Source organism: Typha latifolia, chromosome 1 (genome assembly GCF_019914945.1).
Source record: "Typha latifolia isolate L0001 chromosome 1, TyphaL0001v2, whole genome shotgun sequence".
NCBI classification, from domain to species: Eukaryota; Viridiplantae; Streptophyta; class Magnoliopsida; order Poales; family Typhaceae; genus Typha; species Typha latifolia.
The window spans coordinates 2,360,454-2,379,622 of NC_133086.1; the positions used below are offsets into that span (position 1 = coordinate 2,360,454).

Genomic DNA, 19,169 nt, shown 5'->3' on the forward strand with positions numbered 1-19,169 from the left:
GAGGACGCCGATTTATCTTCAATAACATAATTTACGAAAATAATTTTGGTTATCCTGGCATTTGACTTGACCCATGGAGAAGGTCTGTCTGATATTAGATTTACTAATGAGCAGTTTAAGTAAAACAAAATCTAAAATTTGCAAGGTAAAATCGAAGAGCAAAATGATAATTGTTTGTTTCAAAATAAAAATAATTTTTAACTACAGGTGTATTCAAAGTGGATTCTACGTGCCTGTTGTACTTAGCATAGTGTGCAAGATAGAGAGAAAATAACACATAAATGGTGGATACTTAGTCAAAATCTAATGCACATCTTGATCTGATCGCCCTAATGGACGGTTAGGATGTGGCCCGGGTGCACCAATAAATTAGAAGCCCGTCTCGTCTTACACCACTCCCCCCGGCTCAATATCATGGCCTAATACACCGATCCATCCCATACCATCTCTACCGCTCGCATCTATTCCGCCACCATGACTTCTCCTTTTCAGTCTCCTCTCTTCTCCCTCCTCCTCACCTTCCTCCTCCTCTCCTCATCCGCCACCGCCTGGAAGAAGGACGAGTTCCGGAACTGCAAGCAGACCCCCTTCTGCAAGCGTGCCCGCTCCTTCACCCCCCACTCCCTCCCCTCCCTCTCCGCGTCCGACGTTACGCTCACCGACGGTGCCCTCACCGCCCGACTCATCCCTTCCCAGCCCATCGAATCGGTTGTCGATGGTTACCCTCACCGCCCCCTCCTCCTCCGCCTCTCCGTCTACCGCGGCGGCATCCTCCGCCTCGAGATCGACGAGGACCCCTCCTTCTCCCCCGTTGCCCGCCGTCGATTCCGAGTCCCCGACGTCCTTCTCCCCGATCTCGACTCCAATCTCCGCCTCTACCTCTCCCGCATCTCCTCCCCGTCATCGGGAATCAGTGCCTTCTACCTCGGCGACGGCTTCGAAGCCGTCATACGACACGATCCCTTTGAGATCAGCGTCCGCCGGACCGACACGGGCGAAACCGTCCTCTCCTTCAATTCTCACGGCCTCTTCGACTTCGAGCAGCTCCGAGCGAAGAATTCCGAGGACGAGGACTGGGAGGAGCGGTTCCGGAGCCACACTGACACCCGGCCCCACGGGCCGCAATCCATCTCCTTCGACGTATCTTTCCACGGGGCAGAATTCGTGTACGGGATCCCGGAGCACGCCTCTAATTCACTTTCCCTTCGTCCCACCCGCGGCCCTGGGGTTGATCACTCCGAGCCCTACCGGCTTTTCAATCTCGATGTGTTTGAGTACCTTCATGATTCACCTTTTGGGATTTATGGATCCATCCCTTTTATGCTCTCTCACGGGGCGAAGGCTTCATCCGGATTCTTCTGGCTCAATGCTGCAGAGATGCAGATCGATGTGCTTGCTCCTGGATGGGATGATCCTGTCAAGCCGGATACCGGGAGGATAGACACGCATTGGATGAGCGAGGCCGGGGTTGTAGATGCCTTCTTTTTTGTTGGGCCGGGACCAAAAGATGTGCTTAGGCAGTATGCAAGTCTCACGGGCACCACGTCGATGCCGCAGCAGTTTGCCATCGCCTACCACCAGTGCCGGTGGAATTATCGCGACGAAGAGGATGTTGCGGGGGTTGATGCTGGGTTTGATGAGCATGACATACCGTACGATGTGCTCTGGCTTGACATCGAGCACACTGACGGCAAGCGCTACTTCACTTGGGACAAGGTGTTGTTCCCAAACCCGGAGGAGATGCAGAAGAAGCTGGCTGCTAAGGGGAGGAAGATGGTTACTATCGTGGATCCGCACATTAAACGCGATGACTCGTACCATCTGCACGATGAGGCTACAGAGAAGGGGTATTATGTGAAGGATGCTACAGGAAAGGACTTTGACGGGTGGTGCTGGCCAGGGTCGTCCTCATACCCTGATATGTTGAACCCGGAAATACGTGAGTGGTGGGCTGAGAAGTTTGCACTCAAGAATTACAAGGGCTCAACTCCTTCTCTGTATATATGGAACGACATGAATGAGCCGTCGGTCTTCAATGGCCCTGAGGTATGCCCCATAGCACCTCATCTTGGCTATGAATGGTTAAACATTTACTTATTAATACGGATCCATTTGTTCTAGCGATTTTAGATACTTGTTCTACGAGAAATGATTGCTTTAAGTAATATGTTAGTACATAGATTTTGCTAAGGCCTATGCAATTTGCTGAGAGTGATGAAATATATCCTGCTAAGGTGCTGATAAGCTGGAAGCAATATAAATATTAATATCCTAGTCTAAATACCCTAGAATTGGATTGTCCAGCTGGGGATAAACAGTTCATGCATGAGAGAAGTAAATGGATTTGTTTTGAAATGACTGATGAAGTGATTAACTTGTAACTGAGATTTTTCTTAGTGAAAAATAGATGAAGTACGACATGAGGCAAAAGAGAAAGACTGGAATCATTAATGGCCTCAGGACATGCTAGGCCTTCAGTATAATGGTGCCCAAGAATATCACCCTATTCATAAAGTTTCCCCTATTGTGATTGGCATCAAAGTAGTGATAATAAGACAAAATGGAGATATCAATAAGAGGCTCTATCTGGCTGGCTTTGGTAGTCTTGATGACACAGATTATTAGACTTAGCTGAGATAAGAGGGACTGGCAGATCTGTAGGCATAATAGTTCTAGCAAGCATCTCTTATTAATCTTGTTGATGAGAGGCATGCAGTTGGCTACATTTTCACTTGAAAGAGTTACAGTAGAACTGCAGGACCTTGATGTGTAAGAAATTGATTTGTTGCTAAATCTTATGTCATTTGTTGCAGTGTGTTCTGTTGACTACAAAAGTCTAACTGTATATACTTCTTCATCAATTGATTATTGTTCTACACTCTACAGCCTGTCTTACTCCCTCTCGTTTTCTGCTACTAATCTTAGGCACTATGTGCACATAAGAAAGTTTAATAAAGCTTTTATTGTTTCCCTTTTATCCAAATGGCAGAACAAGTTTGCTTTGACATTTCATATCTTCAATCATTGCCTTTTTTTACTCATTGAAAACTGCTTGGACTTGGTACTTTGTCAATCAGCCCTGTCAAACACAAAATATTGTTTTGCAGTAAAATAGTGTTTTATATCACTGTGATATTCTTTGCCAGGTAACCATGCCCAGGGATGCAATACATTATGGTGATGTAGAACACAGAGAATTGCATAATGCATATGGGTACTACTTCCATATGGCTTCATCTAATGGACTTCTAAAACGAGGTGAAGGAAAGGACAGGCCATTTGTTTTGTCGAGGGCTTTCTTTGCTGGAAGTCAACGTTATGGTGCAGTCTGGACAGGAGATAATTCTGCAGACTGGGACCATCTCAGGGTCTCTGTTCCAATGGTCTTAACACTTGGTCTCACAGGAATGTCATTCTCTGGTGAGTAGATCTACAATATGACTCGTGGGCAGGGACCTTATGTAGATGGATGATGTCTAATATTTATAGTTTATACAGGTGCTGATGTTGGTGGATTCTTTGGGAACCCAGAACCAGAACTGTTGGTGAGGTGGTACCAGCTAGGTGCATTTTATCCTTTTTTCAGAGGTCATGCTCATCATGACACGAAGAGACGAGAGCCTTGGCTATTCGGGTAATTTGTTGATTGTTAAGCATTAAGGAACTTTGAATATTAAAGCTCCAAGATTGCAGCTTAACCCATAATTCCATATAATACATGAATAACCAATTTGTTTTTCTTATGTGATTAAATTTTATCTTTTGTAGTTTTGGTATTGCAGTCTTATTCAATTGTACATATTGTCTTTATTTAGCTTATTCCGTGTTCCATGACAACAGGTTTCTATCAGTTCAAGGACTTAAATACATCTAAAATTCCTGATTATCTTTTTGAAATAGATACCATTCGTGTTGATTATTTCTTTTTGATTTGTTACAGTGTGATGTTTTATCTGAACCGGCATGAATACAAGTCCACTCTTTTGAGTTCAACCTTCTATTTTATGAATTATTCGTCATAGATACTCTATATTCCTCTTTAGATTAATCAAGCTTCTAAAAATCGTGTCTGGATGTGGCTTTAGTAAGCTTTACATTTAGAGTCCTTACAAGCATTAGTTCCTTGCCATTGTTGATCCTCGTTTTCTTGTCCTTTGATTGCTTTTCTACAGTGTTAAGCTGAATTAACATGGACTGATAATGCCCTTTATTACATCAATACATCACATTGCTTTTTACCATATAAATGGGTTTATGAATTCTAGGTTGCCAGAAGCTTATTAGATTCTTGGTGATTTATATGAGATGCTCAATTTTGTGCCTTGTTCACTATGGTGTTAAAATTGCTTTACTGAACTGTTCATCCCTCAAAACCAAGCAAATAAAATAACTTCATCCTCCGTACATCTGCATACATCATACAACCATACAGCCAGCAGTTAGTATGGAAACTGATTTACAATTTTTATAGGATGTAATGCCATGTAAGCATGAATATGCTATGATATCGATACACTAATATGACAAATCTTGAAGCATAAGGATATGATGCACTAAGTACACATGGCTCATATATGTATATATTTATGTCCACATATTTATTAGTGAATTTGTGTACTTGCATTTTCTTAATTGAGAAAATAAGGAGATCTCCAATTTATCCATTAAAAGAAGAGTGAACTTATGTACTTGCATTTTCTTAATTGAGAAAATAAGGAGATCTCCAATTTATCCATTAAAAGAAGAGTGAACTTATGTACTTGCATTTTCTTAATTGAGAAAATAAGGAGATCTCCAATTTATCCATTAAATAATACCATTCATTACAAAGGCCCATTATAATTAAGTAGTATATGACTAATTAAGATATGAGATGAACAAACAAAATTAATTTATTAAATTAGAAGAAATTGACCATTGCAATGTGATTTCCTAATATAAATTACAAAATAAACAATAATAGAGATATAAGATAAACAAACAAATTTAATTTATTAAATTAGAAGAAATTGACCATTGCAATATGATTTCCTAACATAGATTATAAAATAAACAAGCTAACTCAATCTTTTCATAATTTTTTTTTATAAATCTGATCTTTTCACAAAAAAGAAATCTTTTAGATCTAATCTTTTCACAAAATAGTATCTTTCTATTTGACTTATACTGATAGAAATCTCGGAAGTATCCGCAACATTCATTTTATTTTCAAAAAATTGGATACTTCAAAAAATGAAGTATCCCACAAATATCATATCCAATATGGATGCGTTGAGGATATAGAAGTATCCATGTTTCCTAGCATGTCATGCTTTCATCTGGTAATAAATAAAACTTCAAAGACTTGTTAGGAAAGCCATCGATTTGGGACTGGTGTGACTTCTTTCTGTCAGCACAACTTTATCAGCATAGAATTTTCTAATGAATCTTTTCTGTACAGCACCTCATTCCAAGTAACACTCTTCAAGATAATTGAAAGTAGGTTTGTCTAATTACTGCAGGGAGCGGAAAACTGCTTTGATGAGAGAGGCTATACACATTCGTTACTCTTTGTTACCATATTATTATACACTTTTTAGAGAGGCTAGTGTAAGTGGAATCCCTGTTATGCGTCCTTTGTGGCTAGAATTTCCTGATGATAAAGAAACTTATAACAATGGTGAGGCTTTCATGGTTGGCCCGAGTCTATTAGTGCAGGGGATTTATCATGAGGTACATGATTTTGTTTTGTTACATTTTATTGTTCTTATCATTCATGTAACTCTAAAAGCAAGTGGATGCAACTATCTTATCTGGGCTGCTGATGTTTACAGGGGGAAAAAACAGTATCTGTTTATCTGCCTGGCAAGGAGTCTTGGTACAACTTGAGAAATGGAGTTCCATATGCTGGAAGTGTATCCCACAAGCTGGAAGTTTATGAAGATAGCATACCCAGTTTCCAGAGAGCTGGTACTATCATACCAAGAAAAGACAGATTCAGGCGAAGTACCACTCAAATGGTGAATGATCCCTACACTCTGGTACGCCTGTCCTAGCCTAGTTGCGCTTTGCAGTTAAGAAGATAATCTATTCAACTGAGCTTTGTCTCACTGTAATTTTTTGCAATATACTATCAGGTGATAGCACTTAATAGTTCCCTTGCTGCGGAAGGGGAACTTTATATTGATGATGGCAAAAGTTATGACTTCGAGCAGGGGGGTTTCATCCAACGCCATTTTGTCTTTGCTGAGCGCAAATTAACGTCGATTAACATAGTACCTGCCAATTTGGGTGAGAAGAAATTCTCGTCTGATTGCATTATTGAAAGGATTATATTTTTGGGCTTACCATCTGGTATGAAGAAAGCTGTGCTTGAACCTGGAAACTATGAAGTGGACATTGAACTTGGTCCATTAAATATAAGGGGAGGGTCAAATTCTGTTGCACATACCATTCGAAAGCCCAATGTTCGTATAGCAAATGATTGGGCCCTGCGGATATTATGAAGTTTGTAACTCATTAGTATTGACAGATGAGGCTTATATCACTTTCAGGAACATAATAGATCACGTCATTTATGACCTTCTAAACCGTTTCTCATTCATGTATGGAAACAAAATTTTGTTTTTCTTCTTGCGGAGTCATGATTATTGTTTGCGGTTGCTGCGAATTTCCCGCTATAATCATTGACAAGCTTGGCCTACTTTTGGCAGTTGACAAGCAGGATAAGTCGTAGTTACGTGATCTTCAGATGTCCAGCCATCCAGGTTAATGAGTCACTTGTCTTCTGTTTTTCTTCTCATTTGTAGTTCTTCTCATCTAGTCGATGGTGAATTTGATGTGCAGAGAATGTACTCTCAGATATTTAATAGCAAATATGTTATCTTGCTATTGAGTAGTAATTCTTTGCCTTTTCTTTTTGGTTTTTCATGGGTGAGAACTAGGTATAGTGTATCGATTGAACCAACTGATTTGTGCTCACTTGCTTAAGTCAGTGAACTTGCAATGCGATTGAGAAATTCTGATTTTCTCTTGTTTGTTTGGAGATAGCAAGATTCTATTATGCTTGAAGTCTTGATTCAAGTCAGATAAGTTGGAAATAAGTACTTAGTCGGACAATATTATGTGAACTTTGCTTTTATATCCTCAGGTCGAGTTGATCTAGTTTCCCATTTTATTTCAGAAGCCTGAGTTACAAAGTGAAACTTTGTAGACAACCAAACTTGTTAGGTATTATTTTATACAGCCAAGGATGTAGTAAGATAACTTCGATCTTAAATAGTTATTGTGAACAAGTTTATTTGGTGGCTTGTGATTTTGCTCAGCGATTTAACTCGGTTGATGAATCAGTGATATAATTGGTTTGAAGAAACAGCTTGAAGCATAATGATTTAAAACATTGTCTTAATGGTGTATAGTTTGGAGCAATAATTTAGCGACGCACACGAATAGAAATCTAAACTAAGAGGCTTAATATATTAGCTAAAGTGTTTTTATATTTAGAGATTGTTAGATTATTTATTCAGTCAATATTTAAACTTTAGACCGCAAAAAATAAAATAATAAAAAAGTGAAACCTTATAAACTTAATGCTTGAATAGAAATAACCACAAATATTAACTTGCTGAAATCAGCAAAACTGCCTGCTGAGAAGACCTCTTTTAGAAGCAATCAGGTGTCATAAAAAGATTGAAGATTCTTACAGTTATAAGTCCAACCACAATATAACATCTCCTCTGTGTGTGTGTGTGTGTGTTTTCACAAAAAAGAATATTTTTTACTTTTATTCTCATAGGGCATAGGATGCTCCGCTGGATGAATAAATCGTCCCAGTTTCGGTTAACTCGCTTTGCTGGACTAGATCAGGCTGTCTCCCTAAGGCCTAAGATCAGCATCCCGATGGTTACCTTCATTCCCTCCTAATATTGATGGAGGGTAGTACAACACTGCACAACTCGTATTCAAATTAGAGGACAAATATCTCCAAACTTTATCCATCCATCCTTTTCCTCCTTCTATCTATCGAGTCAAATTGCAAATACGTTAATACTTAACAATATAGAGAAGATTTTTTTTTTTTTTTTTTTTTTTTTTACACCTTAATTTTCCCTCGTGATTCCCACTTTTTCGCTGCCGAGCATTCAGTTGGAGGAAATTCCTATAATCTACCCTACAGACAATCACGCCGAGTATCTTGTTCTAAGTTCCAACCATTAGGTAGGTGGAGGACCCACCAACCGCTTCAATATTCCATGGTCCTTTGTGCTGCGGTAACGGAAGCACTTTTGTAGTAGTCCGCGAAATTGGCCTTCTCTTTGCCGTTTCGTCTTCATCCGGGTAAAAACTTTGGGAAAGCCGAAAGCGTCTAGAATACAAACTCCACTTCTTTATAGTAAATCAAATTCCGAGGTTTAGTTAGAACCTGGCTAGAATGGTAGGAAGGAAAAGGTCGGCCCTGTGTAGTCTCTCTTATGCATAGGCTATAACTAGGCCAGGCTCTATTCTTCTTTCTTTTGTCTCCTCCTCCTCCTCTCTCTCTCTCTCTTGCTCTTTGTGGGTGGTGGAATCTCGAGGAGAGAGGGGGAAAGGCGCCATAGAGGACGCTACGGAGCACGGACGTCGTTGGTATTATTGAATTCCTATCGACATATTATTGGTCTCTTTTCTTCTACAGCTTGTTGGTTGGTACTTTGTTTCCTGAGAAGAGTAGCGAACAACTGGAAAAGCTTGAGTCGAGCAGGGGTGGCGGAAGTTGTTATGGGTCGCTTTTGATTGGTCCATGGAGTCTTCGCATGAAGGGTTGCTTAATAAAGGTACCGTCTTGATGTCTGAAGAGCGGAGAAACTCGCCTCTCCGTGTTTTTTTCAAGGATGCGAGGTACCAATTTCATTACATAGAGCTGAATGATCCTATTTTGGTTTCTGGTTTTGGATTTCGGGGTTAGTTTGGTTGTAAATTATGGATTCGATATCTTTTTTCTACAGGAAAGTCTTCAAATTGGATGAACTGGGACTGGAAATTGCAGGCATTGCGTTCCCTGCCGCACTGGCTTTGACGGCTGATCCTATCGCTTCGCTGGTAGACACCGCATTCATTGGCCATATAGGTCAGTTCCTTTCTAGTTAAATTTTCTTCAATATTCTTCTTCCCTTTTCTATCAAATATATTTTGTCAAGATGCTTGATGAAGTTGAAATTTGTATTCAAGTGATCTTTACCCTTTTGGGCCGTGGCCAATTCTATAATTGTGCAAGGATGAGATGCAGTACCTTTTGGTGAGTCATTGTATGAATTACAGGAAAGGTTATCCTCATCCCTGTGTGGTGAGGATGAAACCGGTCATGCATGTTGGATTGGTGAGGCGAGAGATGTGAATTTTAAACATTAGGAATGAGACGAGACAGTTTTTGTGTTCTGGTTTTCACTTTGAGAAACCAAGTTGCGGTCAGTTTTGTTGACCTTTCACAATGATGAAAGCTTCTATTTAATTGCAGAATTACCTACCACAAATAATAGCTTTTCCTATGTAGTAAAGTTTAGTTGCTTAACCAGTATGCTTCTCTTGGGTTTACGAATTCAATGATGCTGAAGGAGCATCATGATGGGATGATCGATTTTATTGTAGAGCGAACTCTGTCCGTCTCTATTATAGACATAGTTTTCATTGTCAGAGATGCTAAATAACCACAGAATTGTTGAATAATAACAATTTGCAGTGTGCACCATTTTAAATCTATTACTTGTCAATTTTATTTTGTTCTTTATTTTAGTGCATTTAACTATCTTAATGCTCCTAGATCTTGTTATCTTTTTGACCATATTTACGTGGCCTTATTCATGAGATATGAACCATCAATTTTCTTTTTTTCTCTCATAATGACAGGTCCAGTAGAGCTTGCAGCAGTAGGTGTGTCCATCGCTGTGTTTAATCAAGTGTCAAGGATTGCTATATTTCCCCTTGTAAGTGTCACTACATCATTTGTTGCTGAGGAAGACGCAGCTGGTAAAATGGTCAATGAAGAAATAGAAAGTGGAGAATATGATGGACCTTCTTTAGATAATGAAATGAAAGAGTTGCTTGGTCATGAGGGTACTCATTTCTAATCTATAAGCATCTTATTTAAATAACGAGGATAGCGTAGTGGTTGTGTAGGCCAAATAAGAAAAATTTCGGAATTTCCTTTTTCTCTTCAGATGTTCTATGACATTCAGATTGCAAGGATTGGTTTTTCTGTCTTATGTCTATGGCTTGATTATGCTTTAACAGATCTCGATAAGACTACATACATATCATCGTTTGAATCTGATACAAATATGGGCAAATTCAAGCATCAGCGCAGACATATTCCATCAGTGTCTACAGCATTAGTGATTGGTGGGGTGCTTGGCCTTCTCCAAGTTCTCGTTCTTGTTTTTGGAGCAAAACCTATCTTAAGCTTCATGGGTGTGAAGATGGTAAAATGTTTGGTTATCTGTATTTAGTACTTGCTTGATACTGTAATGAAGAACTGCTTGGTTTCTTTAAATTAAACTTGTAATATTGTCGATTAAACTTAAAGAGCTTTTTGAAAATTTTCCCAAATTTGCATATAATTCCTGATCAGAACTACATTTTTCATGAGGAAAAAGGTCTCCTGATATCCTCAATAGAATTTTTACCAGCACACAGTAAATAAATATGTGTGCTTAGTGTTTAGTTCAGACTATCAAGCACTCTGACCTTGAAATCTTAAATGCAAATTGTGAAGTATCCAATTGATATTTAAATAACTCAATAATAACAAGAAGTTAAGAAAATGTAACTTTACATAATTGTTGGAGAAGTGTACAATTAGAAGCCAAAGTTTTGCATGTTGTGGTGATTTCCTCCTTCCAGGATAAACCTTTCCTTCTCTTTTATTTTGGGTAAATGATCTTTTCTGTATTATCGATCATTCCACATTTAGATCCGTACATTAATATAAGCACACGTGTATCTGCACCTCTGTGTATAAGTAAATAGATGACTCTTTTGACCGACATTGGAAGCCAACCAAAAATGATAAAGGAATAAAATGAGAAAGAATTTGATTAACTGATGTTATTTCCATTAACTAGGTGAGATTCTTCATAACATCGCATGATTCGCTGGGCTCTTGCAAGAGTACTCTTGAGTTTTGACTGGAGGTCTATGCATTGGAGCTGTAATTCTTTCTGTTCCAGATTATGTGCCCTCTCTTATTCCATACATGTCTGGAGTTTGTGTCCTTCCAAGTTTACATATGTGTATATATTACATATTGAAAGATTATTTAATATTATAATCTTCCATTAGGACTCGCCTATGATGACCCCAGCATGTCGGTACTTGACACTGCGATCTCTTGGTGCTCCTGCTGTTCTCTTATCTTTGGCCATGCAAGGGGTTTTTCGAGGACTTAAGGATACAAAAACCCCTCTATATGCAACTGGTAAGAATGTCACCTCCCCTATAAAAAAAAAAGTGTGGTCTCGCCCATTTGGTGCTCCTGTTGGCCTTTCAAGTTTATGTATATGTTATGATTATGAAATTGAGGACTTCACTGAGTTAACGAATGAGGTGTCATTGATGTCCTATCTTCATTTAGTGATTCTTTTTGGTTAATCAACAGGTCATAGTATATGTATCATATCTGTACTAGTCATTGTATTATCTTTCAGGTTTTAACAGAGGACTTTGGTCATATTTTTCTAATTATGGTTTGAGAAGTTATCATTTTTGGCAAACTGTGGTTAGTCATGGATTCTCTATTCTAGACTATAGAGAAGTAGTTCAGCATTATGGTTTCCTGCTTATTTTTAACACTATAAAACTAAATGTCTGACCCAGTTTGTTTTTCTGTAACAAACCAGTGGCTGGAGATGCAACCAATATTATTCTAGATCCAGTATTTATATTTCTGTTCCATTTAGGTGTCAGTGGTGCTGCAATTGCGCATGTTATATCTCAGTAAGTAGTATATTGTTTTTTAACCTTCTGTCAACCTGTTGCCTTTACAGTGTTCTAATTTCTTTTATCTGATTAATAACACAGGCACACTTCTGTTATACATTTAAAAGTCAAAGCTCCTATATAAGTAACATTGTGTTGTTTTTCCTGTAATACTAAAGAATTTAAGTTCCTGCAGATATTTAATTGCGGTGATACTATTATGGAAATTACTGCAGCAAGTTGATGTACTGCCTCCGAGTCTCAAAGATCTGCAGTACAGACGGTTCCTGAAAAATGGTAAAGGTCTTTAGTAGTGTGGTTTTTAATTGTAGTACTTGTCACTATTTTCTTCACATTTTATAGATTAATAAGGGCATGTGCGCTCCTCAAGCCTACATACACTAGCAGGGTCAAAGAGTTTCTGCACAATGAACTTTCTAATATTCTTGATTCAGAGGTAGAATTCTAATAGGAGAGAGGTGGATGCTATATTTGCAGCTTTATGCAGGAATAAATAGTGCTCTAAGCATCTGCCGTGTTCATGGATACTATTCTAAGATTTAACTTTCCATTTGACCTATACAAAATACAACCTGCTTTTAAGTCGTAATCATGCCATTATCAATGCTTAATATATAAATCTGTTTATCGCCCATAATGGTGCATTGGTGCCAAGGACTTTCTTAACTCAGCTCTTTTCTCCATATATTTTATAATGCAATTTATTTCTCACTGCGAAAGTAAAAAAGAATAAATTCATTGTAATACCTGAATTTATTTATACATGATAATTGGCCACTATTTACGGCATTGTTATCCTTTCTCTTTAATACAGATACCATACTATCAATCCTGTTACAAGCCTACCACTTACTCTACGATTATGTATTCTGCATTTTTTTTTCCTATTGAGCTTTAGATCTTTCTCTCTTGACTTGCTTTCAGGTTTTCTGTTACTTGCAAGGGTCATTGCTGTAACATTTTGTGTGACACTAGCTGCATCAATGGCTGCACGCGAAGGTTCAATTCCCATGGCTGCATTTCAGATCTGCTTGCAGATTTGGTTGGCAACATCTCTTCTTGCAGATGGATTGGCTGTTGCTGGACAGGTAAAAGAAGCTGCTTTCACTCTTGATTTTATTTCATCTTATTTTTTAGTAAATAAAAGGAAATGATTTTCAAGCAATTAGTCCACATGATTGTCAAGCCTCTGCATCTGATTTTGCAAGCAAAACTCGAAAACTCCATCTCATGTACTTTTGTAAAGTATTCAACTGCTGAATCAGAATTCTTCTTCCACATTAGATTGGAGCGTCTTTCCCTGACTTTATACTACTTGGTTGAGTAGTTTTAAACTTTTTGGCAGGCAATACTAGCAAGTGCATTTGCTACAAGGGATCATTCCAGGGCAGCAGCTGCTGCATCCCGTGTTTTGCAGGTATGTAATTTCTCTTTTTATTTCAGTACATATCCATCTATTTCCTTCAACAATAATGGATTTTTCAACTGTTTTACAGTGGGGCATGGTTCTAGGGTTGGCCCTGTGTACCATACTTGGAATAGGTTTACAGTTTGCATCGAGAATATTTACCAAGGATGCCAGCGTGCTGCACCTCATCCACATAGGAATTCCGGTATCTATGTTACTTCAATCTAGGGAATCAAAGAATTATGTTGTTTAAATAACTGAACTCTGGCCTTGTGGTTACTAAATAGCCTTATTGGACTATCCAGTTTTTGCTATTATTGACTTATTTGCTTATGTCCACTCAGTTTGTGGCGCTAACTCAACCCATCAATGCATTGGCTTTCGTTTTTGACGGCATCAACTATGGAGCATCAGATTTTGCATATTCTGCATATTCCATGGCAAGTAAACGAGAAGCTTTTTTGGCATAGATATTTTGTTCATTGGCCTTCTCGTTTCCTATACCCTAATTTTGGTAATTGACACTCTTTCATCTTTAGGTCCTAGTGGCCATTGTCAGCATTATTTGCTTGGTCGTCCTCTCTTCTAGTCATGGTTTTGTTGGAATCTGGATAGCTTTGACAATCTACATGAGTCTAAGAATGTCTGCTGGTTTCTGGAGGTAAAATCAAATTTAATTCTAAATTTCTGAGATATGCTACTGATTCCAGGAGTAAATGCGAACCTTCTTGTGTGATTTATGCTTGTTAGTTTTTTGTAATTGCATGAATTATCTAACCAGATTCCACTACATTCATTCTCTTTCTTGTTATAAGTTTGATATGAGGTGTTACTTTGTCTTATTGGTAATGCTTGCTTCCTTGCACTCAAGTACCCTTGGATTTGTGTCTTGATACAGCCTCTCTATAACCAGGATAAGGTTGTGTGCTTCTTGCCTTCCCAGGATACAACATTGATTGGATCTTTGTGCAATTGGATGCCCTTTTGATGAATGCAGTTCTCCATATTATATTCTGGGTTTTTCATGAAGAAAGTGCAAATTCATGAGGATAAATATGTTATCAATTATCATGATTTTCTTTTGTACAAATAAGAAAAGTGTCAATTTCAAGAGTTGAAAGAAATAAGCATATCAACCTTTCATGGATATGTAGTGATGTAGTCAATAAAGAATGTAGTTTTTGTAAAGTTCCTATATGTAGTCATACTAGTCAATGATGCTTGGCTGCTGTGGTAACTGGTTAGATGGCGCTCTTCAGTCCTGACTATGCTAAATTGGATGGTTCTGGGTGTCTCTTGTATTAGCTGTTCTATCCTCTGTAATCAAGAATAAGACAAGGTTTTTCTTTTATTGTATATATTATAGTATAAGGAAAGGTTGGGTGTTTCGCAGGTCTATGTTTAAGCTCTAATTTTCTACTGCAAATTTTTTTACGCATGTCACATTGTGTCAAAGTAAACAATGAACAGCCGAGACATGGGTTTCAGGCTTTCACCATTTTGAAATATTGGCTCTGTTGCTATTCATGTCTGAATAGTTATGTGCTATAGAATTTGCTAATAATGTGCTCAATATATGCAGGATAGGAACAGCAAGGGGGCCATGGTCTTTTCTTCGGAGTTGATTACACATTCTCATAACTCTTTCAGTTTCCCCTTGCCATAGGCTGTGAATTCAACTAGTGGCACTGAAAGGTAAGGCTGTCTGTAATTGCTTCCTCTTTCTCATTTTTCTTTGACATCTCTTTTCAAGTTGATCTGTATATATGAATGTACTTTCATCACTATGCTGCTTGTATCAGTATGATATTATCTTTACATCAATTTGCTTCTCTATGTTTGCATCTTAAGGATGCTCCTTTCTGCTTAGCATTTGGAATTATGATTGGATCCTGTTATTCTGTGTCTCGAGTTACTTTTTCCATTTTCTCTTGGAGCCTAAAGGTGTGGTATTACCCAGATTTTTTTTGCTCTAGCAAAATGGAAACATGTATCATTACTAATCTGTATTGAACATCCTTTGTAAGTAATTTGGAATCTAAAATTCTTTGTATGGTATATAATAATGTCAAATAATAAAAAATAAGGATGAAGAATTTCCAAAAACACTATTAGGAACAAAACTAATGAATGAAGAATTTTCTCGGAAAATAGAAAGTGTATGAAGAACACAAGCATGGGGTAAGACAACAAAATCAGCTCCGCTTGCAGGTGTGAATATTCCTTTTCAAAATGGATAGATTCTATGATCAGTCAACCAGCTGCAACAGCATTTGACATGCCTTGAGTTGGTTTATGTAGCACAAATTGAAAACTCTGAAGAATTAACTTGCAATAGATTGGCATGCCTCTGTGCCATTGGCTATTCTAATGACTTCTTTTCGTCACACATCGGATTCTCTCATTTCTCTCAAATAGGCCTTCCAAACATTCTGTAGCAAGTGATAAATTCTCTATGGCATCACATCATTCATCTAAATAATACTCCAAATGGCTCTTAAGATTGGAAACATTTTGTTCCTATAGTTTATGCCATAGAATGATTTCAGTCTGCAATACCTCAGTGTGTTTTTGTTTCTTGAATGCTCATATTGTATTCATATTGTATCTGATTTGCAGATCAAGAACCAAGGCCACTGGGTAATCTGATGATAATTGGGACCGCGGAATTTTCATGATGTCTGAATGTTGATGATTGTAGTAAAAGCTGACAATGTTGAGAATGATCAGTCTATGGCGGTTGCAATATGTAAACTTGTGTCTATATTCGGGTTTATAATTGATGTAAGCTCTGTTATTCTTTGTTACTTTTGACATTCGGATAGCAATATAGGTTAAATTTTGCAAATACTTGTATGGAGTGTTGAGAATATTTAAATTGATTTGGAATTCCAGTTTCACTCGATCCGCAGTTTGGAACAATTAAGTAACGAGATTTCAGTTAGTTTAGATAGATTTTAGTTTAATGGTTTGGATGAAATTTTGCAACCAAACAAGCATTCAGGTGTAGCAAATGTATCAGATAGGGTTGTTCTCTTGCCCAATCATTGGCATCTACATTGAGAAGTCGAGTTGAAGAATACCTTTCATAAATAGAAAGATAAAATAATCCACCACCGATTTAATTCTGTCCCTTGAAGCCACATGGATCCGTTGCAAAAGCTCGTGTCAGAAAGTAGAGGCATAGGATGCTCATATTGCTGCTCTCTGTCACCTTAAAAGCTTGTAGTTTGCTGCCAAGGGGGAAAGAAGAGAATCGTAGAGATGGAGGAGTTGGGAATTGAGCATAGGATGGTGGAGGTGAACGGGATAATGATGCACGTGGCGGAGAAGGGGGGAGGGCCCGGTGGTGCTCCTCCTCCATGGCTTCCCGGAGCTCTGGTACTCGTGGCGGCATCAGATCCTCCGCCTCGCGGACCGCGGGTACCGCGCCGTAGCCCCTGACCTCCGCGGCTACGGAGACTCCTCCGTCCCTGCTTCGGCGGCCTCGTATACCATCGTCCACATCGTCGGCGATATCATCGCCCTCGTTGACGCCCTCGGCCAACAACAGGTATATAGTACATTCTCATGGAATTCCAAAAAGGAAAATAAAATTTTGGTACGATGTGGACAGCTGATTGGTTTTGCTTTGTATATGCCGCATACCAGGTGTTTGTGGTAGGGCATGACTGGGGCGCAATCGTGGCCTGGTACCTCTGCATGTTTAGGCCGGACAAAGTTAAGGCCCTGGTGAACTTAAGTGTCCCATTTATACCACGAAATGCCTCCTTTAAGCCTGTGGAGTACTTGAGAGCACTCTATGGGGATTACTACTACATCTGTAGATTTCGGGTTGGCTGCTTGTTTTCTTCATTCTTCCGTTACTTGTTTGTAATGAGCATTACGTTCTACATTAATTAGCATTACTTGTTTTTACAAGTTACAACTTCTAGGTGGAATTCTGGATGACTAGTTTGGTAGCCAAAACTGTAATGATTTCATCTCAAGTCTTTGAATGGGTTGAATTGTAGTCTTGTATGAGGTATATTGTCTAATTCACAAGCTTGTTCAAAACAATGGAAGATAATAGCCTATGTAGCATCGTGACTTGAGTTTGAATTTCATCAGCTTACATGAGTTAGTTTGTTTTCCTTTTAACTTTTCATGCATAAAGAAGCATCAAAATTGTTTCAGGAACCTGGCGGTGCAGAAGCAGAAATTGCTCGTCTTGGAATCGACGTCTTCTTAAGAAAAATTTTCACTTATCATAAGCCAGAGCCTCTGTATATACCCAAGGAAGGTTGGGGTTCAGCTAATGAAAAGATTACATTGCCCTATTGGCTCTCTGAACAGGACCTCAAATACTATGCCAGAAAGTTTGAGAAGACCGGTTTTACTGGACCATTAAACTATTACCGGTGTTTAGACCCGTAAACTCTCTTCTTAACCTCTGAGTTTAGTGAACAGAATATGATGAGGCCAGACCAAGTCAATCAAAACTGTCTTGAATCTGTTAGGCTATTTAGCTTCTTACTCAAGTATAGTACTTGAAATTATCTGACTAATTCTGACTGATCGTTGTCATACCAATGACTTCACCCTTTATGATCAATGCTTTTATATATGTAAATGACATCACTTATAATTAATAATGGGGGAGATGCAGAGAAGAACTCAAATTTCTTTCCATTCCTCCAATTTTGCTCATATATGTACTGCGTGATACACTAATTTACTTGTTTTTTTCCGGGACTAATGTGCAGAAGCTGGGAGCTGACTACACCATGGTCTGGGATAGAAATAAATGTACCAACTAAATTTATAATGGGAGACCAAGATCTGACTTACCATTTCCCAGGTATGAACTTATACATAAAGTTCTACGGTATGAAAATATACGTGCCGGGTCTCCATGATGCAGTTATTATGAAGGGGGTTGGTCACTTCCTTAACCAGGAAATGGCAAATGAAGTTACTGACCACATCTACAACTTCATCAGACAGTTTTGATCTTTGATTTGCTAAGTTTTGCATCAGTACTTTGCTCAACCTTTATTGTACATCAAGTAAATCTCTGGATCTGAATATGAAGCACAATATTTGTCTGAGATGCTACGAAATAGTACAGGTATTCCCACAGCCCTGTGTCCTATTATTCTTTTCTAGTTTATCAAGTTTTCATTTTGTTCTGTAAGGTTTTCATTTGCTTGATCTACCATCACATGACCAGTTGTATTTTATCTATTACAGATTAGAAAATACTTTTTGTATTTACGAAAAGAATAGTTATATCATTATCTGATGACCTAGTACAATTTTAGGACTTCTAATATCAACACATCAATCTTGGTAAGCAACAACATTCCAATCAACAGAGAATTGCTGACATTGCAGACTAGTTTCCATAGAACAGTACTCATTTCTGTGAACCTAACAGCCGTAGCTCTTTCATTTTTGTACGTACAAAAGATATACTACTAGTGTTCCAATTGATGATTCTACCATCTCCACTAGATTTATGTGTGACCCACTTGTATCCATAATAAGGGGAATGATCATTGAGCTCATAATCACATCCTCCTCAAGTCTTGCCCTTCAAGTCACTCCTAGTCTTCTCCTACCAGTACAATGGGCGTGCTCTTTGTATAATGTTCTTCACATGTTAATCTAGTATGTTATTAATTACCCTAAACAAAAGTGGATTTAAGCCAACTAGCTTCTCAATAAAGTAATACAGTTTATTTGTACAATCTTAACATCTATACTTTAAAGTGGTTGCTTCTACACGATGGTAAGAGACCATTTAGCTTTAGGATTTGGAAAATTACAC

At 38.4% G+C, this 19,169-nt stretch overlaps 2 protein-coding genes and 1 pseudogene across 2 annotated transcripts; all 3 read left to right on the forward strand.

Moving 5' to 3' along the window:
* Positions 1–406: 406 nt before the first annotated feature.
* LOC140796563 (probable glucan 1,3-alpha-glucosidase) lies at positions 407–6,881 on the forward strand. Its single transcript, XM_073149614.1, has 6 exons — positions 407–2,046; positions 3,147–3,420; positions 3,499–3,634; positions 5,502–5,712; positions 5,814–6,020; positions 6,117–6,881. Exons 1-6 carry the CDS (start codon positions 475–477, stop codon positions 6,483–6,485), a joined length of 2,769 nt encoding a protein of 922 aa, XP_073005715.1. The 5' UTR covers positions 407–474; the 3' UTR covers positions 6,486–6,881.
* Positions 6,882–8,403: 1,522 nt separating this feature from the next.
* On the forward strand, positions 8,404–16,279 carry LOC140798139 (protein DETOXIFICATION 42-like). The gene is made up of 14 exons (XM_073151901.1): positions 8,404–8,856; positions 8,964–9,085; positions 9,862–10,068; positions 10,246–10,433; positions 11,293–11,428; positions 11,850–11,946; positions 12,125–12,225; positions 12,874–13,037; positions 13,295–13,366; positions 13,446–13,562; positions 13,702–13,797; positions 13,897–14,018; positions 14,940–15,052; positions 15,977–16,279. The coding sequence occupies exons 1-13, from the start codon at positions 8,759–8,761 to the stop codon at positions 14,980–14,982; spliced, it is 1,563 nt and encodes a 520-aa protein (XP_073008002.1). The 5' UTR covers positions 8,404–8,758; the 3' UTR covers positions 14,983–15,052; positions 15,977–16,279.
* Positions 16,280–16,515: 236 nt separating this feature from the next.
* LOC140798157 (epoxide hydrolase 1-like) lies at positions 16,516–18,461 on the forward strand (annotated as a pseudogene).
* Positions 18,462–19,169: the final 708 nt, after the last annotated feature.